Genomic DNA, 26671 nt, shown 5'->3' on the forward strand with positions numbered 1-26671 from the left:
ATCCTCATTTTCAGCTAACCGACGAGCAGCTATAAAACGTATTTTGGAGGATACCCATTCTAAATTTCACGCCAAAACAAAGACTTGAGTCTGCATAGGTATGGCTCATTTTAAGGGATCAGTACGATCCATTTCCCAATGACAGAAGGTCACCATGTGAACTCCACCTGGTTATTTCACAACACATCTTTGACTAACTTTTGCCAATTTGATTTATCTTGTCCCCGTAATCTTCTTGTTTAGATTGCAATTAAAGTATTAGAGAAGTCGATCAGGTCAATCAATGTCACGTCTCACTCTCACCTAATGTATTTTGATTTTTTTTTTTTTTTTTTCCCTTCCTAGACACAAATCTTGGCACAATGACATTACTCACATTACTAAATTAGTCGACTCCAACTTTCAATTTTTAATCTATAGTTTTCTTGGTTCATTTCGGAAAGAAAATAGATACATAAATAATATCTTTTAATTAATACTATCTTAAAATATCATGAATTATATCTATCATTCTTCACATTTTATCTCAACACTTTGACGGATTTACTAAAGAAAATTTAATTGCAAGCTTAAAATTAACGGATTTATATACCATCTTGTAAGGAGCAGAACTGAAAAACTCATGCAGAAGAAGAGTTTCTCAATCCTCATCCTGAGTCTAGTCTTGGAATGCCATCACCGTCACCTCGCCTTAGTGGGCTTAATTTCAAAGATGGGCGAATTGGGTCCACTTTAAACGAATGGGCCAATGTGTTCGTCTCTAAATGTTTCGATTATTAATACATTTGGGCCCAAAATGCTATAAATCTAGCCCTACCGAAACACACGTTACTTGAAAACAAGTATTCGAATATTTTTTTCTCCCTCCATTTGTTTTCAGCAATCCATCTCCCATTACTGACTTCTGGAATTTACATGTTGAAAATGTACAAATTTCAGGCATCTTTCATAAAAAAATGAGATCTTATTATGAAAATTTTATTTATTTTTATAGTAGCGTTTACTTTTTACAAAAGACTTATGTAAATTCAATGCATTTGAGATTTATTTTTAACATTACTCTAAATAAATAACGTGTATTTACAAGTTAGTGTCGTATGATAAGGATGATATTTTTCACATTAAATGGATGCAGCCGTAAATAAATACTTCAAAATCCATGAATCATAATTCTAAGTCAGGGTTAGTTTTTCGTCATACTACGTTTTGATATTGAAATAAGTTGAATTGAATTGTAAATAGTAATATTTTATGAGTTCTATTGATATGAGTTTAATTTTTTTAAATTGATATGATTTTAACTTTTTAGCTTGAATTATATAAAATAGATGATAAAAAATATTTATAATCGTAAATTATGTAATTATTATATAAGATTTTTAAAAAAATAAATAAAATATAAGATTTATATAAAAAAAATTTAAATTTTTAATAATAAATCTTACTTTTTTCAAAACAATTACTTGATGGAATTACTCATGATCGGAATCTTGGGAAGAAAAATGTTGAAAACCCGTCGTCCAAACTGAAAAATTAAAATGTTACTTATAATTTTTCTACAACTTTCTAATAAAATAATATATTTTAAAAAAATAAAGGAAACTGGAATGAAGTTTCCACGTAAGCACAGTTGCAGGCCTCGTGACTTGAGAGTTGAGACGGCCGAAAACCATTTCGTTTTCTTCCTTCTATTGGCCACGCTTTCGGCTTTCCCAACCAAACTTTCAGCTCATTCCGCCGTTTCCTCTGCCAATCGTTGTTCCCAATAAAATCCATTAAGGATTTGTTTAGATTTTTAATTATTCTTTTTAATTCATAATTTTAATTTTTTTAAATTTTAATATAAAATATAATAAATAATTAAATTTTTTAAATTTTAAAATAATAATAATTTTAAAAAATAATATTTTATTATCTCAACTCAACTCCCCTCAACGCGTACAGACGAAACGCAAATCCCGTATATACTCTCGGATCCTCCTGAATACTGAAAGGAACCCAGAAAAGGGATACAATCATGGGCACGGAGAGCTCGTCAGTGGAGATATCAGAGCCGTTGCTGGAGGAGACGGAGAAAATTGGTATCGTGGAGACGGAGCGAGTCCCCGAATGGAAGGATCAGATCACGATCAGAGGGCTTGCCGTCAGCGCGCTGTTGGGGGCCCTCTTCTGCATCATCGTCCACAAGCTCAATCTAACGGTCGGGATCATTCCGTCCCTCAACGTCGGCGCTGGCTTGTTGGGGTTCTTCTTCGTCAAGTCCTGGACTAGCTTCTTGTCCAAATTGGGGTGCTCGGTTCAGCCCTTTACGAGGCAAGAGAACACCGTTATTCAGACATGCGTCGTTGCTTGTTATGGCCTCGCATTTAGCGGTAGACGCCCCCTCTCACCCCAGTTTTCATACAGAATATGCATACAAAGCACGTTGTGTGTGTGTGTGTGTGTGTTAGTGTTCAGTTTTTCCCTCCATTTTGTTAGTGAAAGAACGACGTTAATATGAAATGCGCACATTGCTGTGACTCCAAAAGAAATAAAAAGGATGAGGTTGTTGTTTGTGGCCTGATTATTGAATAAAAAATAATCTTTAGGATTATATCAGCTATGAGCAAATTCATTGCACCTATATAGTTAGTGAGGGCTTCTAATATGTTATATAACCATTATTTAAACACACTTTGTAAAGCCTGTCGTTTGAGCATAAGAAGAAGTAGAAAGAAAGTACTTATCAGAAAAAGAAGTGAAAAGAAAGTACCGGTTTTAAACTTAAGGTGCAGTTGTTTGCAAAAATCTTGATCAGGTCCGGGTTCTTAGATAGACATTATTGCTTGATGAAGTGATTTTCCCACTTAATGTGAATATTTGTCATTGTGTCCTTTTTTACCGTTTTGTGACCCTCACTTGCCTAGCCATTAATAGCATTTATATACTGTAATTGCTTATTTTGAAACAGTACAATTTTGCTAATTTGGTGGTCACTATGTTGCTAAGGTTTGATTATTGTAGTCCTCTGATTGACGGCAGGGGGATTTGGTTCATATATGCTTGCAATGGATGAGAAAACTTTCAAACTCATTGGTGTTGACTATCCGGGTAACAGGGCTGAAGATGTTAAGAACCCTGGCCTGGGTTGGATGATTGGTTTTCTATTTGTTGTCAGCTTCCTTGGGCTTTTCAGCCTTGTTCCACTTCGTAAGGTAGTTTCGGCCGTTGCAAATCTCAAAAATTTGTTTTAAGGGGAATCATTTCTATAATTGCAACAGACAAGTTTAAGTCCAGTTTGGTTTTGGATAGAGGCTGGGTTCAGCTCTACAAGGTAAATTGTTTCATTTTTCAGTTTTTTTTAGAAGATGAGTTAAAATTGTTTTAATATTGATTTGGAACGCAATAGATTTTAGCCGTACTTAATCAATCATGTGGACTAGAGTAGAAGGAGCTGTAATGTGGGTGTTAAATCTGTTGGTGTTTCTTATAACACATTTTTAATTAATAAAAATAAATGATCTTTCATTTTATCTCTTTTATATTCTCTCTCTCTCTCTCTCTCTCTCTCTCTCTCTCTCCCCACTTATTGTCTTGTATCTCTCTGTGTGTGCTTATAGGTCATGGTCATGGACTATAAGCTTACATATCCCAGTGGCACAGCAACTGCCATGTTAATAAATAGCTTTCATACAAACACTGGAGCTGAGCTTGCAGGGTAAGTTAGAGAGATACAGAACTGTTCATTGATTTCTGGACCTTGACACAGAACCTGTTGTTGTAAAATGATTGGGGAGAAGTAAGTTTGTAGATAGGAAATTTCAAGCAAAACCAATGATATTGAATGAAGAATGAGAGGTCTATCTAATGTAACACAACCAATTATTGGAATTAGGGTTGCTTTCTCTCTAATTAAATACGAGCCTTTTACAGGAAGCAAGTCCGTTGTCTTGGAAAATATTTGAGCATGAGTTTATCCTGGAGCTGCTTTAAGTGGTTCTTTAGTGGTGGAAAAGCCTGTGGATTTGATAGCTTTCCCATCCTTGGACTGACATTATATAAGAGCACGTAAGGTTCTTTTACTTTTGCTTCTCTATTTCTTTTTCACGCTTTCTAACTAGGTGTTTTCTCTTGTATACATCCAGTGTACTCCGTCTTTGCCTAGTCTTCTATTAATAGAATTTTTACTTGTAAAAACAAATCCCCTTTTTCACTTACTTGCAAACCCCCTTTCCTTTCCTACCCATAAAAAACTTACAGCTTTATTGCATGTTTCACTCTGATCTGGAGTATTGTGAACGTTAAGGTAATGACTGTTGTCATCAGACTGCAAGTCATCCAAGGTTGAAAAGCCAAGCCAGTAATGTATTCAAGGTTTTTGTCATGTTCTGTAAAGATTGAATATTGCGTTTCCCCTGCCATGTGGAGTAACTTCACCCCTTGTGAGGCACTGACATGATATATCTAAGTTTCGGTGCAATTTTTTTCTTCTAGCGGGATAATTAGGTGATGTCTTGTGCCACTAGCTCTTATCTAAATTTCTATTCGGTGATAATTTAATCACACATTGAGCCAGCAGAAAAGGGGAGAGAAAAGGACTCAAATACGAGTGATTTGAAGTTTATCTAATTGCGGGTCTGTGTGCATGTATTACTTTTGTAGTGCGTTTACTTCACGAGGTTGAGCTGTTTCTAAAAGGAATATTTTGGGCACATCATGGTGTTTTACCTGTTAACCTCAATGCAGGTTTTATTTTGACTTTAGTCCAACTTATGTTGGTTGTGGTCTTATTTGCCCACATATAGTCAACTGCTCAGTTCTTCTTGGGGCAATCATATCATGGGGTTTCCTCTGGCCCTTCATATCCCAATATGCCGGAGATTGGTACCCTGCTGACCTTGAGAGCAATGATTTTAAAGGTCTCTATGGATACAAGGTACGGTGAAAAACTTTTATCTGAATTGTGTAACCACATGCCTTCACAAAAGTGACATGATATCATAAGGGATTTTGATATTTTTTGACTTAGATCTTGATGTATGCCTTGAGAAAAAAGGGCATGTACATCAGGCGGAAAGTGTCACCTAGGTGGGATGTAAACCACATTGTATAGGTCTCTCACTCTCTCTTGTTATCTTTCTGTGACTTCTCTAAAGAGGCTTTTCCTACCTGTCATGATGCTTGCAGGTCTTTATAGCCATTTCACTTATCCTTGGGGATGGGCTGTACAATTTATTCAAGATAATAGCCATAACTGTTAATGAAATCTGCAACAAAAGTTCTAAACAGAGCAACCTTCCTGTCACTGCAGATGCGCTAGGTAAGGGTATGTAGGATATTCAATTTTGTTTGAAAATGTGGCCGGTCAATTTGTTTGCAATAAAGTCATATGTTTTAAGCATGTATATCTCTTGCGGATCTTTTCTAAGAATATATTGAAAAAGGTAATTGAACACCCAACATCAGCCTTTGCAATGCAAATATGTGACCTGGTTAAGAGTTCATTAACTGTCACTGGTTGCTTACAATAAAATTTTTTGGGATTATCTTCAATTGAGCTACTATAATCATAATTTTATCCCTTAGGTTGTTAATTCTTGAATTGATTTAAACGGATGTCAACCAATTTAATATAGTACAATCTGTTATTTTCTGAAATTAGTCGGTATAGTATTGTGACACATCGGTCAGTGATATTTCTCTAACATGTTCATTAGCAGATGGCGAGGCTTCCAAACTACTAACGGAGCAAAGGAGAAGGGATCAGATATTTCTTAAAGACAGAATACCCTCCTGGTTTGCAGCTGCTGGATTTGTGGGTCTGGCAGCAGTATCAATAGTGACAATTCCAGTCATCTTTCCACCCCTCAAGTGGTATCTGGTTCTAAGCTCATACATCATCGCCCCTGCACTTGCCTTCTGCAATTCTTACGGCACTGGCCTCACAGATTGGAACTTGGTCTCAACTTACGGAAAGATTGGTCTTTTTATAATTGCTTCGTTGGTTGGAACCAATGGCGGGGTTGTAGCTGGTTTAGCGGCCTGTGGAGTAATGATGGCCATTGTTGCCACTGCAGCTGATCTCATGCAAGATTTCAAGACCGGTTACCTCACTCTATCTTCTGCTAAGTCAATGTTTGTGAGCCAATTAGTTGGAACAGCCATGGGTTGCGTCATTGCCCCGCTTACGTTCTGGTTGTTTTGGACTGCTTTTGACATTGGGTCACCCGATGGTCCCTACAAAGCACCATATGGTGTAATATTCAGGGAAATGGCTATTATAAGTACGGAGGGCATCTCTGAGCTGCCGAAGCATTGCCTGGCCATATGTTGTGGGTTTTTTGTGGCATCTCTGCTTATAAATCTCGTGAGGGATATAACTCCCAAAAAGATCTCCCAATTTATTCCAATTCCAATGGCTATGGCAGTCCCTTTTTACATCGGAGCTTACTTTGCTATAGACATGTTTGTTGGGACTGTGATATTGTACGTGTGGCAACGAATGAATAGGAAGGACGCTGAGGATTATGCAGGGGCCGTTGCTTCGGGTTTGATATGCGGTGACGGTATTTGGACAATTCCATCCGCAATCCTCTCTATTTTCAGGATCACTCCGCCCATCTGCATGTACTTTGGGCCTTCTTTGACTAGCTGAGCAGACATGGTTGTCACCTATCCCCACCCAAAGAAGAAAGCCTTTGTAATTAATTATATGTTCCTTGAATTGGAATGTTCGTTAAATCGTGTAAATATCCTTCATTTGGATCATTACAGCTCAGGAAGGGTCTGTAATAGTCTTAGGCTCCGTTGATCTCAGTTCAGTCAAATTTTAAGTTGAGTATAACATTCAACTCTCAAATTATTAAATTCATCTTAACTCAAAATCTCTTTACATGTAAGATCTATTATATTTTTCAACTTAACACCTATTTACATATGAGACTTATAACATTTTTTAACTTTTTATAAATATATCTAAACTCATCTTAATATTCAAACACATGTAAATTCATGTTACGTAGATCTTATAAAATTTATTCTAATATTTCAATTCATTACTATTTATAAAGAATTTAAATTCATCTAAACTCAGTTCAAGATTAAAACAGAGTCGCAAAACTAGTTATGGCAGCATTCCTCGCCCAGAATATTTTGGGCTGGCTTAATCCTATTCTAGAAGCCCATGTAAGCCATAACTCGTCTATCAAACTTTTGGTACAAGTAGATAGAACCGAACTAGATGGCAATAAATCTCAATCCCCCGACTCCAAGTCCCTTCGAACGTTACTTCTCACACGTTTCTTATGAAACGTTCCGTTTGATTACCATTCGAGCACTATTCAAATCATCTTCTACAGGATTCCCATTTAAGTTTCAAAGTCCGAGTGTTTAATCTGCACAACAAAATACCTGAGAAAGTGTTATTGCAGTTACCAAACAAACAGGCAAAAACCGGTGACCTTAGCAATTATTGAAGTTTTAAGATTAATGAAAGAGGCAGATTTTAACACGTACATGTTGTTAGCCTCTTAAGTAAGCTGCTGCTGTCGTCTTAAAAATCTGTAAAAAGCTGACCAATTAAACACAAAGTCCATTGGTGGGAACAAAAAAGCATTCAATCTCGTATAAATTTGCACATATTCTGCTTTTTTAAAGCTTCTATCTCACGAGAATTTTTGGGGTGCTTTGGCAATTCTTTGTCACATATCATCATTAAGCACGATAATCTATTCTAACTACTCCTTTGAAAAATTAATAATAATTAACTCATCAATTTTAAATTCATCCGTCAATTTGTTTGACTTTCTAATTCATTTAACTTTGTTGCCAAGGGTTCTACGTGGTGGGTCCCATACTAATAATATCCTTCATAATCTCTTACATTAATCCTTATCTTCATATCTTTTATAAATGTTTTTTGGTTCCCAATTAATATTTTGTATTTTTTTGGTCTCGCATTATTTTGGATAAGATCTTAGACATATTTATCAGGAATGAACAACCATCTCTTATAAAATCTATTTTATGAGAAGAGTTAAGTTTATAAATTCTTTTACAAGCTATTATTCATAGCGGAGGTAATTTTATTTTGGTCCAAAACAAGAGAAGAGAATCTTTTACATGTGCTAATGATTATCTTAGGTTGAATATTGAGATAATTATAAAGTTTTGTGCATAAAACTCTCATCAACATCTCTCTAGCTAGTACCTAAATAATATGTTACTAATCAGAATATTTATATGCACGTAAAGATCAAGTGATGATTATAGAAGATGCAGTACCATGACGATAGCCTCGGATCACTTTTATAAGGAACTATTTTATATGTGGATTTCTTCATCTCGATTAAATTTTTAGTAACTATTTAAAACTTTTTCCTAATGAAGATAGATATATATGTAAGTACGTATTTTGTTTGGACGGAAAGTGGGCAAGTTGAGTGGAGTATGTTCGTCGATAGAGTTTACATATTACAACATAAAGGCAAACTAGAGAGAGGATTGCGATTCGTAAATATAAAAAAAGTAAAAAATAAAAAAAAAAACAACCTATATTTTTCTCATCATGATTAAGTTCCTTCTGCTTCAAACTATTGCAAATTTCTTTAGAAAAAAAAAAAAAGAAAAAAAAGAAGGACTATTGCAAATTTGATTCTCTACGTGATAGGGAAACTAACCCAACTCTCGCTCTCACGATGACCCTAGTTAGCAAAGAGGCTGCTACTTTAGAGTTTTGCTATTATTCTTTTTAAATTAATTGAGTTCTTCTCAACATCTATATACTACATATTTAATAAAAGAATAAATAAATAAAATTATGTGTGATGTATGATATATGTGAGGAGGATGAATATAATTTTTCAAGTATATATAAAGTAAGAGAAATAATAGTTACAGTCGTGAGTGAGTAAGCGTCGCGCATTCATTTTGAAAAAGGTAAAAAAATACAGAATTTATATGAAAAAATTAATCTTTTAATAATAGATCTCACTCTTTTTTAAAATAATTATACAATACTTATATATTTACTCTTATAGTAATCAGGAAAAAAGACGGAAACTGAGACCTCTTGATAATTAGCCGACTAAACACCAAATAAATCTTTTCATACATGATATTTTGACGGATTGATGAGTCTGAACCACTCATCATGATATTTAGTGGGGTTATCCGAAATTATTGCAATGAGTTCGATCATAGCCACTTATGAACAATGCTAGTAGTAGTGATGAAAAGGAAATGATCAAGTTGTATTATATATTATTAATACTGGGGCATGCAATACTGTATATATATATATATATAAAAATCATTTAGCCAGTAGAAAATTCCTTATCAAAAGTTGCATGTGTGATGTGTGAGGACCTGATTAAAGATGAAATAAAAAATTTTAAAAAAATAAATAAAATAAATTTAAAAGAAAATGAAAAAGAAAAGGATGGTTCATATGGAAGATGTGACGTACGGATAATGGTAATTAGGTCCATCTCATCAAAAGGTGTCATTCGGTGGGAGATTCTGGCTTTATTGGAGCTAGCTAGCTCGCTCGATGAAATCTGATGCAGTTCATGTGGCTTCTATTTAATGTGGCACTGGTGCTACCCCATTTTCCCTTCTTTTGACCTGATCAGCATGCAGTAAACTCCATCCATCCCTCTCTTCCTCCAATTATATAATATAATAGTATATACAAGTTAATTTCGTGTTCATATTGAATTTACCGATCGTGTCAGGTAAGTCTTCGTCTCCATCTCCTTCATGTAAGAAATATCAGACGATCAAATCAATGTAAAAAAGACATGCAAACTGTAATTAAAAATTAGATTTTCGAGCCGGTGCCTCTACGTGTGTGGTCACAGTGCTCGCAACCTCGACATGATGAGTACTTTCGGTCGACATGGGTATATCTAATTAAATGTAATCAATTTAATAATGCTGTTTTTAAAAAAATATTGCTAGAATCTTCGTTCCCATTTTATATTTTTGACACGAAACTCCAAACGCTAGATATATAGAGTATAATTAAAAATTCTTAAATTAATATAATTCGAGTTGAATTAATATTTTTTTTTTTTTTGAAATCAGTTGAATTAATAATTCGTGGTTCAAGTAGTGCAACTGTTAGATCATGATGATCAATAGAAATTCTACCGCAGCAAAGCCAAATGCATGGTACTTAATGAGACAAATTAAGAAACATCCATCGACCCTATCTATAACTACTATTACAAAACTTGGCAGTGTTAGGCCGATTTGACTTCTTGAACCAAGAAATTAAGGGTTGAACAGATCGATTTCTTCCGGAAAATTAGGTGCGGTTAATTATTTCTACTATATATATATATATATTAATTTATCAACAAACTTAATTTATTTTTTTATAAGTCTGTTTTTATCGTAAATAGTCATTATCGTCGTAAATAATTTATCATATATATATATATATATATTTTTTATAATATGATCTCTAATGAAAAATAAGCCATGAAATTACGTACCCGGCCCGGCCATGACAAAAGCAAGCAAAGATATATCTTTTGGCATTCAAGTTTTGAATTCATGTGATATTGGGGAGGATATTTCAACAGCTAGCTTTCAAAGATGGGGAGGGCCATCCCTTGTCTCCATGGTGGGAAGCATATGTGACCACCAAAACAATCACCAACACACACATACCCACTCCCACCCATAAGTATTATCATTACACAACGAAGGAATTGGTCTTGATCTCTACATCCATCAAACCGCAAAGCTAAAAAAATTAATAAAAAAGATAAAGGGCGGGATCGAGACGATCGATCATCAATATCAGAAAAAGCCAAAGCTCTCATTAATTTCTTGATGATCTGTGACTTACAGAATAAAAACCCTAAAGTTGCTAAGCAATCGAGTTGAGAGAATGATCATAAAATAAAAGGATCCCCACAAGTGGTGACCAAGATTTGGATGGAGATCATCGAGTTCAAGCTGTTATATTATGGAAGTCAATTGACTAGATTGCGGGTTATGACCCCCCTAGCTAGTTAGCTAGATGGGTACATGCATGTCAGTCGGCTTGAAATTATGGGATTTTAGGCTTCCTTTTTTCACGCACTGATTATGGCCAAAGTTAAATAATATTAAGATTTACCTTTTGTTTAAATTTAATTGCAGTTCTGCATTAATAGTGAAAAGGGAAAACTAATCATACCAACCTGCAAACTTTTGAAATTTTAAAATAAAGCAACTTTGGACCAATTATCATAGCTGAAACTAGCGATGCATGCTTTCTTATAAATAGGGCTCTTTCTCTGTTTGGTTTAAGTTGTGATCATGGGCTGCAGCTAGCTAGCTAGATCATGATAAACTTAATTATCTCATACACTGATCTGGAATTGAGTAAATCAGTCTTAAGTTGTTGCATGCTGGTCTTCAACATCAGTCGACACTAGTGTTTATACTACAATTAATGGCTAGCTCTCATGCAGTACTATATATGTATCTCATCGGTAGATACATAAAATATAAATCACCAACACGTGATATATACAAAGTTGCACTTACCTTCCTCAACCCTAATTATTCACCTCTTGTTAGCTAGCTAGGGGTAGGCTGTATTTTATGTATATGCTATGATATGATATGATCATTTATGGAGCATGTGAAAATTATATTCAAAGCACGATTGAAAATGAGTTACCCTCTCTTAAGGGACTTGATTCTTGTCACTTTCTTGAGCTGTTTCGCTACCATTAATTAAACTTATAATAAAGGGTTCTATTCCTAATTTCTGTAATACGTTTATTCTAATCTCTCTCTCTCTCTCTCTAACATTTTCTTCATTTTATTGTATACTTTACATGAAAGACCATTGTAACTTTTTTTTTTATAAGTAAGACCATTGAAACTTAAAGGATATGTACAAGATTTTCGGTCTTTAATTTTTTTGATAAACGATATATAGAAGATGTTTCTATTTCATGAAGTACTTAGTATTTATAACACCAGATTCAGCCTTATACATCTTTCATCAATGAAGGATAAAGCATCACAGGCTTCAAATTAACTTAAATGATTGGTAAGATAAGAAAAGAACGATGGATTCTTTGCAATAATATATACAAAATTTCATTTCCTTTTTTTTTTCCTGGAAAAAAGTACTTTGTAGTTTTATAAGACGATTTGTTTTTGTTTTGTGATTGATGATCACAAAAAAGTATTGTCTATATATACGATCCTATATAGAATATATAGATACACCAGTACTAATGTTTGGAAGTGGGGATTTTGTGTATCTCCCATAAACCGTCGGGAACTCTAGTATTCAGGCCCCAGGGTCCCCTAAAAATGATACCTCTAAACTGAAAATCAAATCGAACCTCACCCTGTTTATATGCAACTGCAACAACACTCTACTCTCTCTCTGGTCCATATCTTATGGTTGCTGATTCCATTATTACTTTTCTGCGTGTGTTTGTTTTTTTAACATATCTGAAGGATGGGCCTAGAGTGGGTTATAAGCAACTCCACTACCCACTCATAGGTTGCCATGTGGCTATAGCCAAAATGTCCACGTGGACACGAGTCCCTTGCAAGAGATGGCATCATGCACTGTTGTTGCTGCAATAATAGCATGCAGGGAGAGAGATAATGAAGTAGGTGGAGGGAATCCACGTCCCATAGAATGTGGGAATGGGTTTTAGAGGTGTGTCTCTGAGGGGGTGAAATTGACGAGTTAAAGTTGCATTCACATCAAACTCGTCAAAAACTCCGCACAACGGTGAAAGAGGAAAGGAGATTGAGAGAAGGGAGGGTAAACCAAGTTAATGAGCTAAATCCAGAGTTGCCCATAAGATAAATAAATAAAGCTAGAGTTAAAAATTGACAATTGAGGGCACAATGGTATTTTAATGTCATATGGATTTTGTCTTCTCATTCCTTGCCAAAAACAGTGAAAACTCATGAAAGTCTAGGACTTTTCAGGTCACCTTCTTCAATCAAAGAGGATCCTTTTTCTTTTTTTCTTTATTCCCTTTTATTATTGTGCCCTGTTCATGGATCCAACAACAGCAAAGCAGCCACAACAAGTACCAAACTTCTTGAGCCTCCCACAACCACAACAACAACCTAACATGGGTGAGAACAAGCCAGCTGAAATCAAAGACTTCCAGATTGTGATTGCTGACAAAGAAGAGGGCAAGAAGCAGTTGGCCCCAAGAGAAGCTCAAACAAAGACCGGCACACCAAAGTTGAAGGCAGGGGAAGGAGAATAAGGATGCCAGCTCTTTGTGCAGCGAGGATTTTTCAATTGACCAGAGAATTGGGCCACAAATCTGATGGAGAAACCATACAGTGGCTGTTACAGCAGGCTGAGCCATCGATAATAGCAGCCACTGGGACTGGAACCATACCGGCTTCAGCTTTGGCAGCGGCAGGGGGTTCTGTATCACAGCAGGGGGCCTCTCTATCAGCTGGATTGCACCAAAAGATTGATGATTTGGGGGGGTCCAGTATCGGGTTAGGGAGTAGGACCAGTTGGGCAATGGTAGGTGGGAATTTAGGAAGACCCCATGTGGCCACAGGGCTATGGCCCCCGGTCAGTGGGTTTGGGTTTCAGTCATCATCTGGTCCATCGACTGCGAATTTGGGAAGTGAGAGTTCAAATTACCTGCAAAAGATTGGCTTCCCTGGCTTTGACTTGCCAGCCACCCCTATGAGTTTCACCTCAATATTGGGTGGGAATAATCAGCAGCTACCTGGATTGGAGCTCGGCTTATCCCAAGATGGTCATATCGGGGTTTTGAACCCACAAGCCTTGAGTCAGATTTATCAGCAGATGGGGCAGGCTAGAGTGCAGCAGCAACAGCAACACCAGCACCAACCTCCTGCTAAGGATGATTCTCAAGGTTCAGGACAGTAGGCTTGGTCTCTGGGGACGTTAAAGTCCACAAACTTGGAGGGACGTGCAAGAAGTAGCATTTTCAGAGGCTGAGTTCTTTTGTAGTGGGTTTTGTATTGTATAATTTACAAAAAGAAAAAAAAGTGAGAAAAAGAGATACTGAGAGAATTCAATAGGGACTGGATTTGGTTTGCCCCTTCTTTTTGTCCTCTGCATCAGTAAAGTCTCCAAAAACAGGTGCTTCTAGGTCTTAATGGTTTGTCTTTATAATTATTTTCTGTATATACCATAGAGGCGTTAATTGATACAGTGTTGCTTTTGCTGTAAAATGTGCAGGTGGAAATGTGCACTACCAAATTGCTTGGTTTGGGATTAACTTCTTGTTTAATTCAGAGGTGTGTTGATTATAGTGTAAGGCATCTTAAATTATTTTGTTCTTCCTTGGGTCTCGATGGAGTGGTGATCGGTTTGTTTGTCACATTACAGCTTCATAGTCATACTTGTCCAATTTCTTCTTAGGTCTAGCAAGGAATTTTAGTTATCCAGTATATTCTTATGTTTTGCGCAGAAAGGGTGAGTTGCTTATAACAACTAGCTGTCTGATACATGCATTTTTACTTGCTAGCCCATGTCTGTAAACAGCTTATTTTAGTGTTACCTCTTCAGAAATACACGGCTTTGGATCAATCTCTCTCCCTTCAAAGATATTTTGGCTACTTCTCAATGGGAGTTCTCTCTGGATTCATTTCCTTCTCTTCTTTATTCAAATGCTGATCTTCTGGAATGTTTCTGGGGTTGATATACACGCCATGAGGCAACATAGTTCTAAATACCAGTTTGGAACTATTCTAAATTCTAATGGTTACATTAGTTAAATCTAAGATTAAAAAAACCGTTGAAGGACGTTCAGTTCCCTTACATCATTGTGGCTGTGATTTTCATATCATTCATACTCGAACCAACCTTAAAGTTTAATGAAGAGTCTTACTCTGGATTTTTGTCTTTTTAGTGTCTGTTGATTCTTCTTGTCTTACCAGTGTGTGTGATAGCCATTGTACCTGCACGTTGCCTCGTTAAATGTCCAAGCAACTTTTGGTCCATGGAGATGAACTGCTGTATACCTTAATATGTTTGTTAATAATGTGCTTCTAGTCTCAATTCATATTACCTTAGAAAATGTTTCAAGATCTTGCACTCATTTTTGTGCTGATGTTTAGCATGTTGAATTAATAGAAATAAAATTTTAGAATTAGGTCTTACCTGAATGATTAGTGATTTTATATATGATACCTGCACTTGGATGATGGAGTTGAAGCACTTTTTTTTTTTTTTTTTTGGCAGCTTGGACCATCTGTATCTCATTATATGTAGTGTCCTGCAAGTGTCTTGGTTATCATGGGAATGGAATGATCAAAGCATTTCTAGTTTAGATGTTTCTTTTTAAGTCCAGAGTTTTGAATCTGAACCTGTTTGGTTTTCTTAAGTTTTCACAAGTTTTCTTAGGTAAAGTTTTTTTTAAGTTTTGCTTCCAAGAGAAATTTTCATGTACTTGTTTTGCTTACATATCAAGTAGAATAGGTATTTTTTGTCATGAAGTTGGCATGCAAGCTTCAATTCTACGCTTGGTTGCTTTTGTACTCTTGACAATTTCTGTAGTCGGCAATGATGTCTCTGTTCTAATATAGTTCTTTTCAGTCAAGTCTCTTTCTACTTCTGTTTTACTTCCCGCACTGAGTGATTATTGCTATAATTGCGGTGGCCCTTTTAGTTGAAGGTTATGAAATTGACACCCGCTTTCCTTTGTGTCACTCTCAACTCGATTTAATGCTCCACTACTATTATTGCGACCAGTCGTCCAGTCTTGGTATCGAAGGGTCCAAAAAATCTCTGCTTGATGAACGTTGATAACTGTCGAAATCTAAAATGCCATGAGAAAAACCCGACTTTATTTACAAGTAAGAAAAGCCTGATGATTTCCCCCATTAAAACCCATTTAAAAGCCAGAAAATCTCCATTTCTAGAATTATTTTTGAAGCATTCACATGTTTCAACATTTTTACGCTATGCAGCTTTCTTTGCCATGTCACATAGATCTGCATTCTTAACCCAGTTTCAGCTTATAATCTGCTGCCATTAAAAACTGGTGACATGTCTATGATGCTTATTATTTGCCGAGGCATTGTGATTTACTGCTTTGAACAAGATTCATGCTAAGAATATAGCTAAGAACATATCTTGATCTGATTGCTTGTAATGAACTTACATGTGGGGTTTGTCCAAGTGACAAAACTTGGTTAATGGAAACCGTCACATTTATTACCTTAGAAGGACTTGGAAGCTCCATTACAGTTTCCATCATTTGAGCTAAATTTTATTCTTCTGAAGAAGACAATGGACATGGACCACACGGTTTCGCATACCTTGAGGAAGCCATCACTTTCAGTTTAGCTTTGTTCTCAAATCAAACATGATGATCTGATTTAAAACCCCCACTTTCAGTTTAGCTTAGTGTTAGTCTTGCTCGTAGAAATCTCAAAGTCCCATCAGCTTTTATGACTCCCACAAAACTCAATTCAAGATTATGTCTGCTAATGGAACTGCTACTTGCATCCCCATTTAGCTATGCATCTGTTTCTTCTTTTTTTTTTTTTTTTTTTTTTTTTTTTTTTTTTTTTTTTTTTTTGCTTCCCTGCTTTCGGCTTCCGTCATTGGGTTATTTGGGACCCGACTCCTGCTTGGTTTAATGTGCGTTCGCTCGTTGTATAATGCTGTCTTCAAGCCCGTCATGGTCCTCTCCTTCTTTAGCTGAACACCATAAATGCAGAAAGAGCCAAGTCAGCCAACTGTTGGAAGTACAGTGAATGCTGGAGATTATATCCCCCACCCCAACTATATGTTTTATAAAAGTATTCTTCTTTTAAAATATAGTTGTATAAGATATTGTAAAAAATATTGTGAAAATTATTTTTCATATTTTAGACCCTAGATGCTATGCTTTCTCAATTCTCGCATTAATATGTCACATGTTAAAAGTGCAAACCACGTTTGAGAGAGAGAGATTGCAAGTTATTAAGCTAAAAGAGGGGTTATATATTTTCTCTATTTTATATTTATATATATATATTTTTTTTGGGGGGGGGTCATTTGACACATGGCAGCAAAACTATGAATAAAGAACAGTAGGTTTTGTTCCTGGTTGTTGATGAGTGTGATACTTCCAAAAGAAACAAAACATACCATGGAATCTCACATGGCATGAAGGTACCCTCTTTTTATTTTCTCCATTATTAATTACAATGTGGCGTACAATACTTCAAACCGGTTCCCATTGCCCAAGTGCGTGTGGGAAGACTACTCTGTGTGAAGCCAATAGTCAAATTAGTCTGTCATTATCCCTGTCCCTTCTGGCACACATTAATTTCAACGGACCACAATGTGTGAAGAGCTTTTCGTAATGATAGTTACAGTCTCTGCCTAAGTATTACGTAATTATTTTTAAAAAATAAATAATTACAAAATTTAAGTAAAAAAATTAATTTTTTAATAATAAATTTTATTATTTTTTAAAATAATTATACGACATTGCATATCCTTCGTCAATGCCAACCAACACACATCGTTTCAGCATCTGTGGCATTAAGCCTCCACAAACCATCGTTAAACGAAGATATACTAGCATCCAACTCATTACGACAAATTGCACACGCGACAGAAAGTGTAACAATTATGTTGTCTTGTTAAAAACAAAAATTGTAGGTATCAAATTCAATGAATGCCTGTGCAATTACCCCCAATCATGGAATAATTCAGGCCGGACGTGAAAATGAAGCAAAAACGGGGGAGATGAAGACGGGGCTTATTACAATCGATGGAGATGGAAACAACCTAGTTTTTTTTTTTTTTTTTTTTTTTTTTTTTTTTTTTTTTTATGAACAGAAACAAGTTACAACCTAGTTGTTAGCAAATGCAAAACCGGGCTGTGTTCAGAATTTGTTCTTTTGCTTCTCTTTTTTTTTTTAATTAAGAGGCCGAGTGTGAGCAGTTAATATTATAATATTATAGGCTTTTGTTTCGAAGAAGATGGTATCCCATAATTTTGTTAGAGAAATATTAGTACAAGTATCAAATAGACAAATTTCGCGTATGCCTTTTGTAAAAAAGTTTTTTTTTTCATGTTAATCACTCTTTCTCTTGTGATGCAGGAATGACGTGGTTACATATCTTTGGAATACCTTGTTGGAGACAAGCGAATAAAAGGGAGAAGGGAAAACATGACAAAAACAGGCTCCTTGTGACCAACCTATAATACCAGAAACATGGATTATCTATATAGCCAGAAATTTAGGCTTTTGGGTTGTGAGAGAGAGTGTCGATGAAGGTCAATACCAAAGAACCTAAAAAGTTATGTGCGTGAGTGTTCTCAAAGGCATATACTGTATTTTATTCATACTTTTATCATAGTCTTTTCTCTCTAACTAGACCTGACGTGCTTTTTCATATTTGCACGAAATAAAACGTACAGTTTTAGCTGCAAGTTGTGGGGAGAAACAAATGCAGGCACCGGCTGCGGGAATTGATGAAACAGTAGAGACCATGATTTTGTTTATGCCATTTTCATGGCCCATGCAGACAAGGGAAGGCCCGCTGCCCAAACAGAAAGACATTGAAGCTGCAGCGCTGCAACTAATACATCTTCTTCTCAGTAGAAGTGGCGTATAAGGCCGTTCTGTGTATGTTCATCTTATACAATAACTCTAGCCCAACTGGCCTTTGAAGCCCAAGTGCCCAACTTCATTTGTCATCTTTGTATTATTATAGCAACGCTGAAAGGTTTTTTTCTTCAGAAAATAAAGATAATTAAAGAGAAATACTTTAATTATAAAGAGATCTCATGAAACTAAATACACAAATTGACGTGGATTGATGTATTAAGTTAAATTGTAAGATTACTTTAATTATAAAATAAATCTAACGTATCATATGAAGTCATATCAATTTATAAATTTAGTTTTATAGCATCACTTTAATATTTCTCAAAATTAAATGGAGATGCTTGCATACGGCATCCACTTCTGTCCCTAGTAAAAAAATGTGTCACGAAGCGTGATCCTACCGCAATAGGGAGCGCGCAAGGTTTTGCAGGCATGCGAGCGAGCGAGAGAGAGAGAGAGAGAGTTGCAAAAAAGTTATAAATGCTTGTAGCTAGTTGGCAGTATGCGTTTCCCTCTCATCAACGTACGTCAAGTTTAGAAGAGTCGGTGCGGTTGTGGAGCAATAACGCAAAAGAACCCCATGCACCATTTGGGACAAACACGCAGAAAGGAATACTGAATTTTGTTTCACTATTATATTCAGTGCTTTAATTTGCAGCTTATCCTCCAATCGCTTTAGTATCCAATCAAATTATATTAATGTTGGGGCCCAACTCTTATACAGCCAGCTAGCTAGCTAGCTAGCTGGTGGCATGGTGCCCTGTCGACACGATTCAAATTCTTGGATCCTCAGCAAACTTGTGTGCATAAATGGTGGGTTGAAACCTTTGGAGTCTCCTTGGTGTGTTTTCAACGTTTCTCTCTCATCCCTTTCTCTTTTTCTCTCTTTCTTTGTTCTTCTTTTCTTTTTTGGGATATATATAAATATTGAATGTGATAATTAGTAATAACATTATAAAATATGTAAAATTAAAAATTTACAAAATTTACTCTCACATTCCACGCCAATAACTTTTTCATAAGGTGTTGATATATTTTTCATAAAATATAAAATTATTTTTCATAAGGTGTGGAGTGTGAGATGATGAATAGTGATTGATGAGAATAATTTTTCTTTCACAAATTATCGATCATAAAAACCACTAGATCAAATACTAAATACCTTTATCTCATGAATACAATCCACTAAAAAAAGATATATATATTCAATTCCTTTTTTAGTATTGACAATCAATCGACTTAGTGTCATTTTTTTTTTTGGGCACCCCCACACACAAATTCATTTATGGTAAATATTATCTTAACTTCTATAAAATCATTCTCTAATAGAGAGCACTCTGTAAAAATAAAACTAAACGACCTATCTTCCAAATAAGAGAAGTACTAGCCCTCTCCGCCCTCTCAGATAGAAGAAATACGGGAGTTTGCTATTATGAGCACCAAGTCCTATTTCTTTTTTTATTAATTACTAAAAACAAAAAACTACAAAAGGAAAACACATTAAAAAATACAAAAATTGCAAGTGGGGGGCATTAGGGTGTCATGTTATTCCGTCATCCTTCCCACGTCTGAATATTATTAATTAAGGCCTACTCCATGCAGAATAATCAAATTAGAGTGGGCTACTCTGCCTTTTAGAGTAATCCGTTCAAGTTGACTGCTTGTTATTTTTTATTTTTTTTTATTTTTTTTCACAGTTTTTAATATATTAAATATTTTTAAAAAAATAAAAAAATATCTCAATACACTTAAAATCATTTTCTTAACATTAAGTTTGAAAAAAAAAATTGTTAAACAGTCAAATTGAGCGATACAACTTGAAAGACAAAATAATTTTTTCCATCAAATTATATAGACTATGCATACCACAGGCCTGTATATCTTAGTGCCATTAAGTCATTGGCACGTTATATTCCAATCCAGAAGTAATTTTCTTGAAAGTGCTAGGGATGGGTGCATGCCAAGTTGCCTAGTTTCTCGATGTCCACGTCGTGTTGAAAAGCACATAAATCAACTTAATAGGACCATCTCCTCGTGTAATATATATTTTAAACAATTATGCTACAGGAAGTCTATTTTGGGGACATCTTGTGCACCCCTTACTGATGGTAAGGTAATTAAAAAAAAAAATTTGAAAGGATTCTAAGAAAAAGAACGTTTGGGTTGCACGAAAAAGAACGACACAACTTTAGTTTTCTCCAAGTCCAACAACTGCTTCGGTTGCACGAAGAAGAACGGTACGGCTTCTGATATACATATAGTCACAATCTTTCTGGATCTTATTCAGTATTTCTCAAGAAATTAGATTTGAGAATTTATCTGTTTCTTCATTCTTGGTGTTTGATTTTCCTGTAGTATGCATTCTTGGTATTTGATTTCTTCTCTCACTTCTTCTCGTGAAAGGAATTTATAAAATTCTCGTAGAAGTTGAAGTGTATTTTCTGTATCCCTTAAATCATTTTTTTTTTTTTTTGCAAAGTTACAAATTTTATTTGAGGTTTGTTAAAGTAGAAAATAGAATGGATCTATTAAGTGTTTGAGAAAAATTCACAAAGAAGATTTCCTTTCATATATTGATCTTTTTCTACACACGCCTTCAGTATAAGAGGTCCTCTTATATAGACAATGGTCATAATAGAATTTCCTCGGTTGTCGACCAGATTAAAAATAAGTGAGAGAAGAAATAAGAGAGATTAAGCCCTTACGTCCCTAGTTACAGTTGCGAAGAACAAGTTTCAGTTCGATTTACCTTTAGCGAAGAGAAGAGGAAAGAATATCTAGGGGTTTCAGTTCGACTTTGCATAGCAAAGTGAAGAAGAGAACTTTGGTATGCACCATTTCATTGAGAACATCGATGCACTGGATTCCATTTAATCATTTCTTTCATTTTATCTGCACTGTTTTATTTAACATGCTGGCAACCACATGAATTTCATGGCCAAGGTGTGCACGAAATCAATTGCCTTTAGTATTTTCCTATTTTAAAAAGTACTAAAAATTAAATACTCGTGCTTGCCAATTATATAATGAATGGTATGTGGATATATATACACACACGTAGGTAATGGGTTTAACATGTAATTAAATAACATATCATTCACACAACATTTTATAGATAAATTCAGCAATTTTTTCCCCTATGGTTGTAAACTAATGAGAATAAGGATGCGTCTAAATATTGAGATGATTTCAAATTATCTGTAAATAATAATGAAAAAATAATTAATAATTTATAAATAATAATAAATTTAAATAATTTATGAATAATAATAAACTATTATAAATAGTAGTGAAAATAGACCTCTTACCAAAAGATGTCTTTGATAAGCAGATAAAGGACTGCCAATAATACTGCCACTTCAGATATGATTTGTATTAATTATTATTATTTTAATCAGTCAACAACAAAGTAGTGTATAAATAAATAAATATATATATATATATATATATATATATATATTCAAATTTAGTTGCAAGGTGGTAGATTCGTTGAGAGGTACGTACGTTCGATCTGAAAAAGATCAAAATCTTGCCGGAGAAGCAAAGAGGTACGTGTCCCACTAACCTGAATTTCACGATCCAATTCTAACGACTTGGCGTGCTTTATCCCAAATTTAATATGTTTAAAGTTATCATATGAAGATTCTTTTCATACGTACAACTGTTGGGAATGGTCTCATCCTCTTCCTCTCTCTTTAATTTCTCTGGATTTCGTGGAGTATTAAAATTCTTCATACATAAAAACTTGCCAATTTCACCCAAAAAAAAAAAAAAAAAAAAAGAAAGAAAAGCTACCTTTTTCAAGTGCTTGCTGAAAGTTGAATTCGATGTGAATATACACTGTTTATAAATAATTGGATAAGAAGGTAGTTCTTTGAATTTAAACTATAGATTAATCAACATGTCAAATCAGCAAGTCTGCAAATTAATTGACACCCAAATGACAAGGACAGAGAGATATATAGTTAATGGGTTAATGGCACCAAGCAGTCATCAAGCTAATTGAGCATAGAATATCTACACAAAATAAAGTGATGTGCATATATAGTCTGATCTATCAGATCCAACACATTTCAACGCGACCAGCCTTTTCAACTTTGGACCCCCTTTGTATTATTCCGGTATTAGGTTGTAGGACCCACCTTTTGTTCCATTTCTAAACGCATCCATCCATGCCTAAATGGGACCCTCCATCCCCGGCTCGGCTCTCTTGTTTATTATATATCCTTATCTAATGAGTTTTAGAATACAGCCATTATTTATCTTCATATACCACATTTAATAGTTTATTTTTTTTATAGAATTTTAAATATTTTTTTATAAGATATGCGATACTAAATAGTGATTAATAAAAAAATTATTCATATATAATATTCTAGAATAATGCATATACTAATAGTTTTACTTATATTTTTGTTTATAATATTTATTTTGTTAATTTTATTTTAAAATATAAATCTTAAATTTTAAATTTTATGATTTTTAATGTATAGTAAATTTTTTATAAATTTTTCTTAATTATATTTAACATTTTCCAAAACTCTTATTTTACATATATATGGTATCCTAAAAGTCCAACCCTTTATTCATTCCCCACCCGCGAAGCACTTTTTCGAGATATTTTCATATCCTCGTGAAAAAAACAGCTGAATGATGCTCCTTCGCGATGACGGCCACGTGGCTTAAGAATTTGCTGTATACGTGTGTGATGCCGTCGGTCGTGTGGAAAACAAGAGGGTAACAGGCTGTATGAAAACTATGCCATAAATTACGAAAAGCGTAAGGTCTCTGTGAGATTGGTAACACTGACTCTTTGCTTTTCCAAGCCTGCGATGTCTGCGTGTAAGAGAGTCGGTGTGTAATATTATAATAATATTTTTTTAACCTTCATTTTTTATTTAAAATCATTTCATCTTATTTTCAATATTTAAAATCTGTCCACGAAAGTCTAGACAAAATTCCATGCACACAGACGAGACCAATAAATTAACGCATAACTTTTGATGAAATTTTTGTACGTAGACCAATTTGTGCAGTTTCAAGGTGCTCATGCGATGTTGCATAAGTGACGGGAAACTATGGGTATTTATTATTAATTTTATCATCTTTTTAATATTTCATAATAATATTGGTCTGCACATGATGGAGCTTCTCCACAACTAATTTTATATATATATATATATATATATATATATGAGAAAGTCTATTATTTCGCTCTATTATCACTGCTTGACTGTTAGTCAAAATTTTTTTTTTTACTTAATCGTTAAAAAAATAATTTTAAATGTATTGGTATATATTTTTTTATTTTTTTAAAATATTTAAATATATTAAAAAAATATAAAATAAATAAATAAATAAATAAACAAAACTACTTGACAACCCAACGATAAAAATAAGGCGGCATAATAATCCCATTTTATATATATATATAATATATATATATATATAGAAAATGCTACGCTCACCGCATACAATGTCCCGTTCGCCCTTCCCACTATACGTGGCGTGATACGTTGTATGTCTTTAAAAATTAAAAAAGTAAAGCCTCGTTCGTCTAAATAAATTAGAACGGCCTTCGTCTTCAAGCCAACTGAAACCCATTTCAACTTTCGTCCTCATCACCATAAAACAGAAGGTTGTAAAACCCACCTGACATGCCTGTCTGGATCTGTCTTCACAACCACAGAAAGAAAGGTGGTTGTGAGTAAACTCTTGGGATTTGTCTAGTCTCTTTCGTGTGTCAAAGGATATTTGTACTCGATCCATTGGAGCTCTCCTTATCTCTCATACATAAAGGGCTTTAAGTTACTTACTGCTGCTTTGCTGCATTTCTTTCCTTCATGTCCTTTCTACTCGATCTTTTGTCATTTCTATAAGAACCACAGGCGCTCATGAGGTTTATTTATCTGGCAACTTATAATGCTCCTGATCGTCATCTCGCAAAGATTGAAAAAGAACTTTAAAATATTATTGCTCATATTTCTTGGTGTGTTTTGAAAGCAACGAGAAAGATAGAAGATGCTTTATACAATGTTCCTGAAAAAAGTAAAAAGAAACGAGAATGGTCAAACATACTATATTAACCCAAAAGATCAGAATTTTACCCTTTGATTGTTTTCCATTCTTCCTGTTTTCTTTTTCATTTTCTCACACAAACAAAGCAAATAACAATACTGAACACAAACGAATTAATATCCTCCTATACAATCTCACTCTGCCTGTTCCTTTTAGTTTCTTTGGACAAATTAACTAACAAATTACATCTCGCATTCCACGTCAATCTAGACAAATCCCAAAACCAGTAAAAAAAAATTTAAAAGAAGAAACTTAAAACTCAAAGAACGCTAGAATAAGAACTAGGAGCCACTCTCCTCAGACGATGATTGCTTGAATTTTGAAGAACTCGACTCTATCACAATTTAAGCTTCCAACTCTGCAAAACAAAGCCAACAATCTCTAGTTCCTGAACCCATAGCACGGAAGAAAAAGGAAACAAATCAAGTTGTTCTATACACAATATATATATATATATATATATATATTATTAGAGCAACTGATCAAGTCGTATATTGTGACTGTTACTGAGAACTATTGGGGCCTTCATCTCCACTATCAGTAACTTGAGGCTCGTGTCGATGATGCTCTAATGAGTGATTTTAATGGCCAGAAGACGGCGTTGGAAATGTATTTCTTGCCGCGCGGACTGGTGTCGATAGATGTCTGACGGAGGAGTCGGAGGAAATGAAGGCAAGCTTTCGTCAAGGGTTGGGGATTTTTGGAAGAAATGAGGAGCGAGGGGAGATATTGGGCGGGAAGACCAGCTTTGCCTTTTTTTTTTTTTTTTTTAAACACTTGGCATGCCACGTATAACGGTAAGAGAAAACGGTAAATATGTTGCATCACCCTATATATATATCATAAAAGGAAAAGTCGGCGTGTAAAAGATGGCTATCTGAGTCTTCCTGTCGCATACGTATATCCATTTATATTGTTTATGTTATGTTGTTTGGAATCCTCCACGTCTGCGGCTTCAATAACACTCTTGTACCTATCAGTATTCAGTACCTGTTCTGAATAAAGGATAGGATAAGGTATAGTACTCGTACTATCCATGCGTTGCTTTTTGTAATACGAGAAGGTGGTTGTTTTATAAGCTGCCACATTTGAGCTGGCAGTGTCAGCACTCTCATGCTATGATTGGATCTCTATCTCGAATTAATTATTAATAAAAAAAATTTTAATAATATATTTCATACATTTAAATATTTTTTAATAAAATTTATAAAATATTATTATTCACAAATTAATTCAAATTATTTAAAATCACTTCAACATCTCAATTTACATGATTTCATGTCGTCAATTCAAATTAGATTGCCTTTAATAAGATTTTTATAATTATTTGTTGGGGACAAAACTACAGCATCCTAATAATAAAATTTTTGATTAAGTAGTGATGGAACAAGATATGCACGTAGTAAATAAATAAAAAATTGATTAAAGTGTTTTTTTCTTTTCCAACTTTATCTTATTACTCCCATCAATCTTTTTTGTTTTTTTTTTTTTTTTTACCAATTTCCATATTGTCTATTTGTAACATGGATCATGAGCAAGAGTGGATCGAGCTAAGAGCTTGTATAAAGTATATACTTTAGTCTCATAAATGTAAGCTACCATGTCACACTACAAGAAAAATAAGTTTTTATAACTATTTAATTGTGACAAAAAGATCATTTGTAATTAAAACAGACTCATTTTAACTGTAAATAATCATTTCGCTAGAATTAACTGATCACAAATAAATAATTTTCTTATCGTGTCAAATCATACAAAATCTTTATTTTATTTATTTTCTATAATCTATTTTATTTCATTATGGATGCACATATCCACCATTCTAATCACTATCTGTGGGTAGTCTGATTAACTGGTGAACATCGGATCGAAAAAATGCTAAAAAATAAATGTCAAAATTAAGTATCCCATTAATTCGTTGGGCTAGCTAGCTGTCATGCACTAAAAAACCAACATGCTAATATGCACGGTGACTTTATCCCATCCAAAAAAGATATTTTTAAAAATAAAACTGTTTTTTCTA

At 34.5% G+C, this 26671-nt stretch overlaps 2 protein-coding genes across 5 annotated transcripts; both read left to right on the forward strand.

Annotated features, from left to right (window-relative positions):
* The first annotated feature begins 1628 nt into the window (after positions 1-1628).
* Positions 1629-6795, forward strand: LOC121249043 (probable metal-nicotianamine transporter YSL6). Of its 4 annotated transcripts, none has more exons than XM_041147685.1 (8): positions 1629-1785; positions 1945-2372; positions 3022-3194; positions 3600-3697; positions 3913-4047; positions 4726-4915; positions 5167-5299; positions 5700-6795. In XM_041147685.1, the coding sequence occupies exons 2-8, from the start codon at positions 2018-2020 to the stop codon at positions 6632-6634; spliced, it is 2019 nt and encodes a 672-aa protein (XP_041003619.1). In that variant the 5' UTR covers positions 1629-1785; positions 1945-2017; the 3' UTR covers positions 6635-6795. The 4 variants fall into 4 exon arrangements, with proteins under 4 accessions (XP_041003619.1, XP_041003620.1, XP_041003621.1 ...); XM_041147686.1 differs by having other exon boundaries at positions 1629-1776; positions 1947-2372; XM_041147687.1 differs by lacking the exon at positions 1629-1785 and having other exon boundaries at positions 2261-2372; positions 3004-3194.
* A 6108-nt stretch (positions 6796-12903) lies between these two features.
* On the forward strand, positions 12904-14545 carry LOC121249047 (transcription factor TCP20-like). The gene is given in 3 exon segments (XM_041147696.1): positions 12904-13167; positions 13170-14095; positions 14195-14545. Coding segments are annotated over 2 exon segments (864 nt in total). The 5' UTR covers positions 12904-13013; the 3' UTR covers positions 13880-14095; positions 14195-14545.
* The last annotated feature ends 12126 nt before the right edge of the window (positions 14546-26671 follow it).

The sequence above is a fragment of the Juglans microcarpa x Juglans regia genome, chromosome 2D (assembly GCF_004785595.1).
Source record: "Juglans microcarpa x Juglans regia isolate MS1-56 chromosome 2D, Jm3101_v1.0, whole genome shotgun sequence".
Lineage (NCBI taxonomy): Eukaryota > Viridiplantae > Streptophyta > Magnoliopsida > Fagales > Juglandaceae > Juglans > Juglans microcarpa x Juglans regia.

Bases quoted from the DNA above. Each gene is read 5' to 3' on its own strand.
- LOC121249043 (XM_041147685.1), top strand. From the start codon at position 2,018: ATGGGCACGGAGAGCTCGTCAGTGGAGATATCAGAGCCGTTGCTGGAG. The intron at 4,916-5,166 runs GTACGGTGAAAA...TGATGCTTGCAG, and splicing joins AAGGTCTCTATGGATACAAG to GTCTTTATAGCCATTTCACT. The intron at 5,300-5,699 runs GTAAGGGTATGT...GTTCATTAGCAG, and splicing joins TGTCACTGCAGATGCGCTAG to ATGGCGAGGCTTCCAAACTA.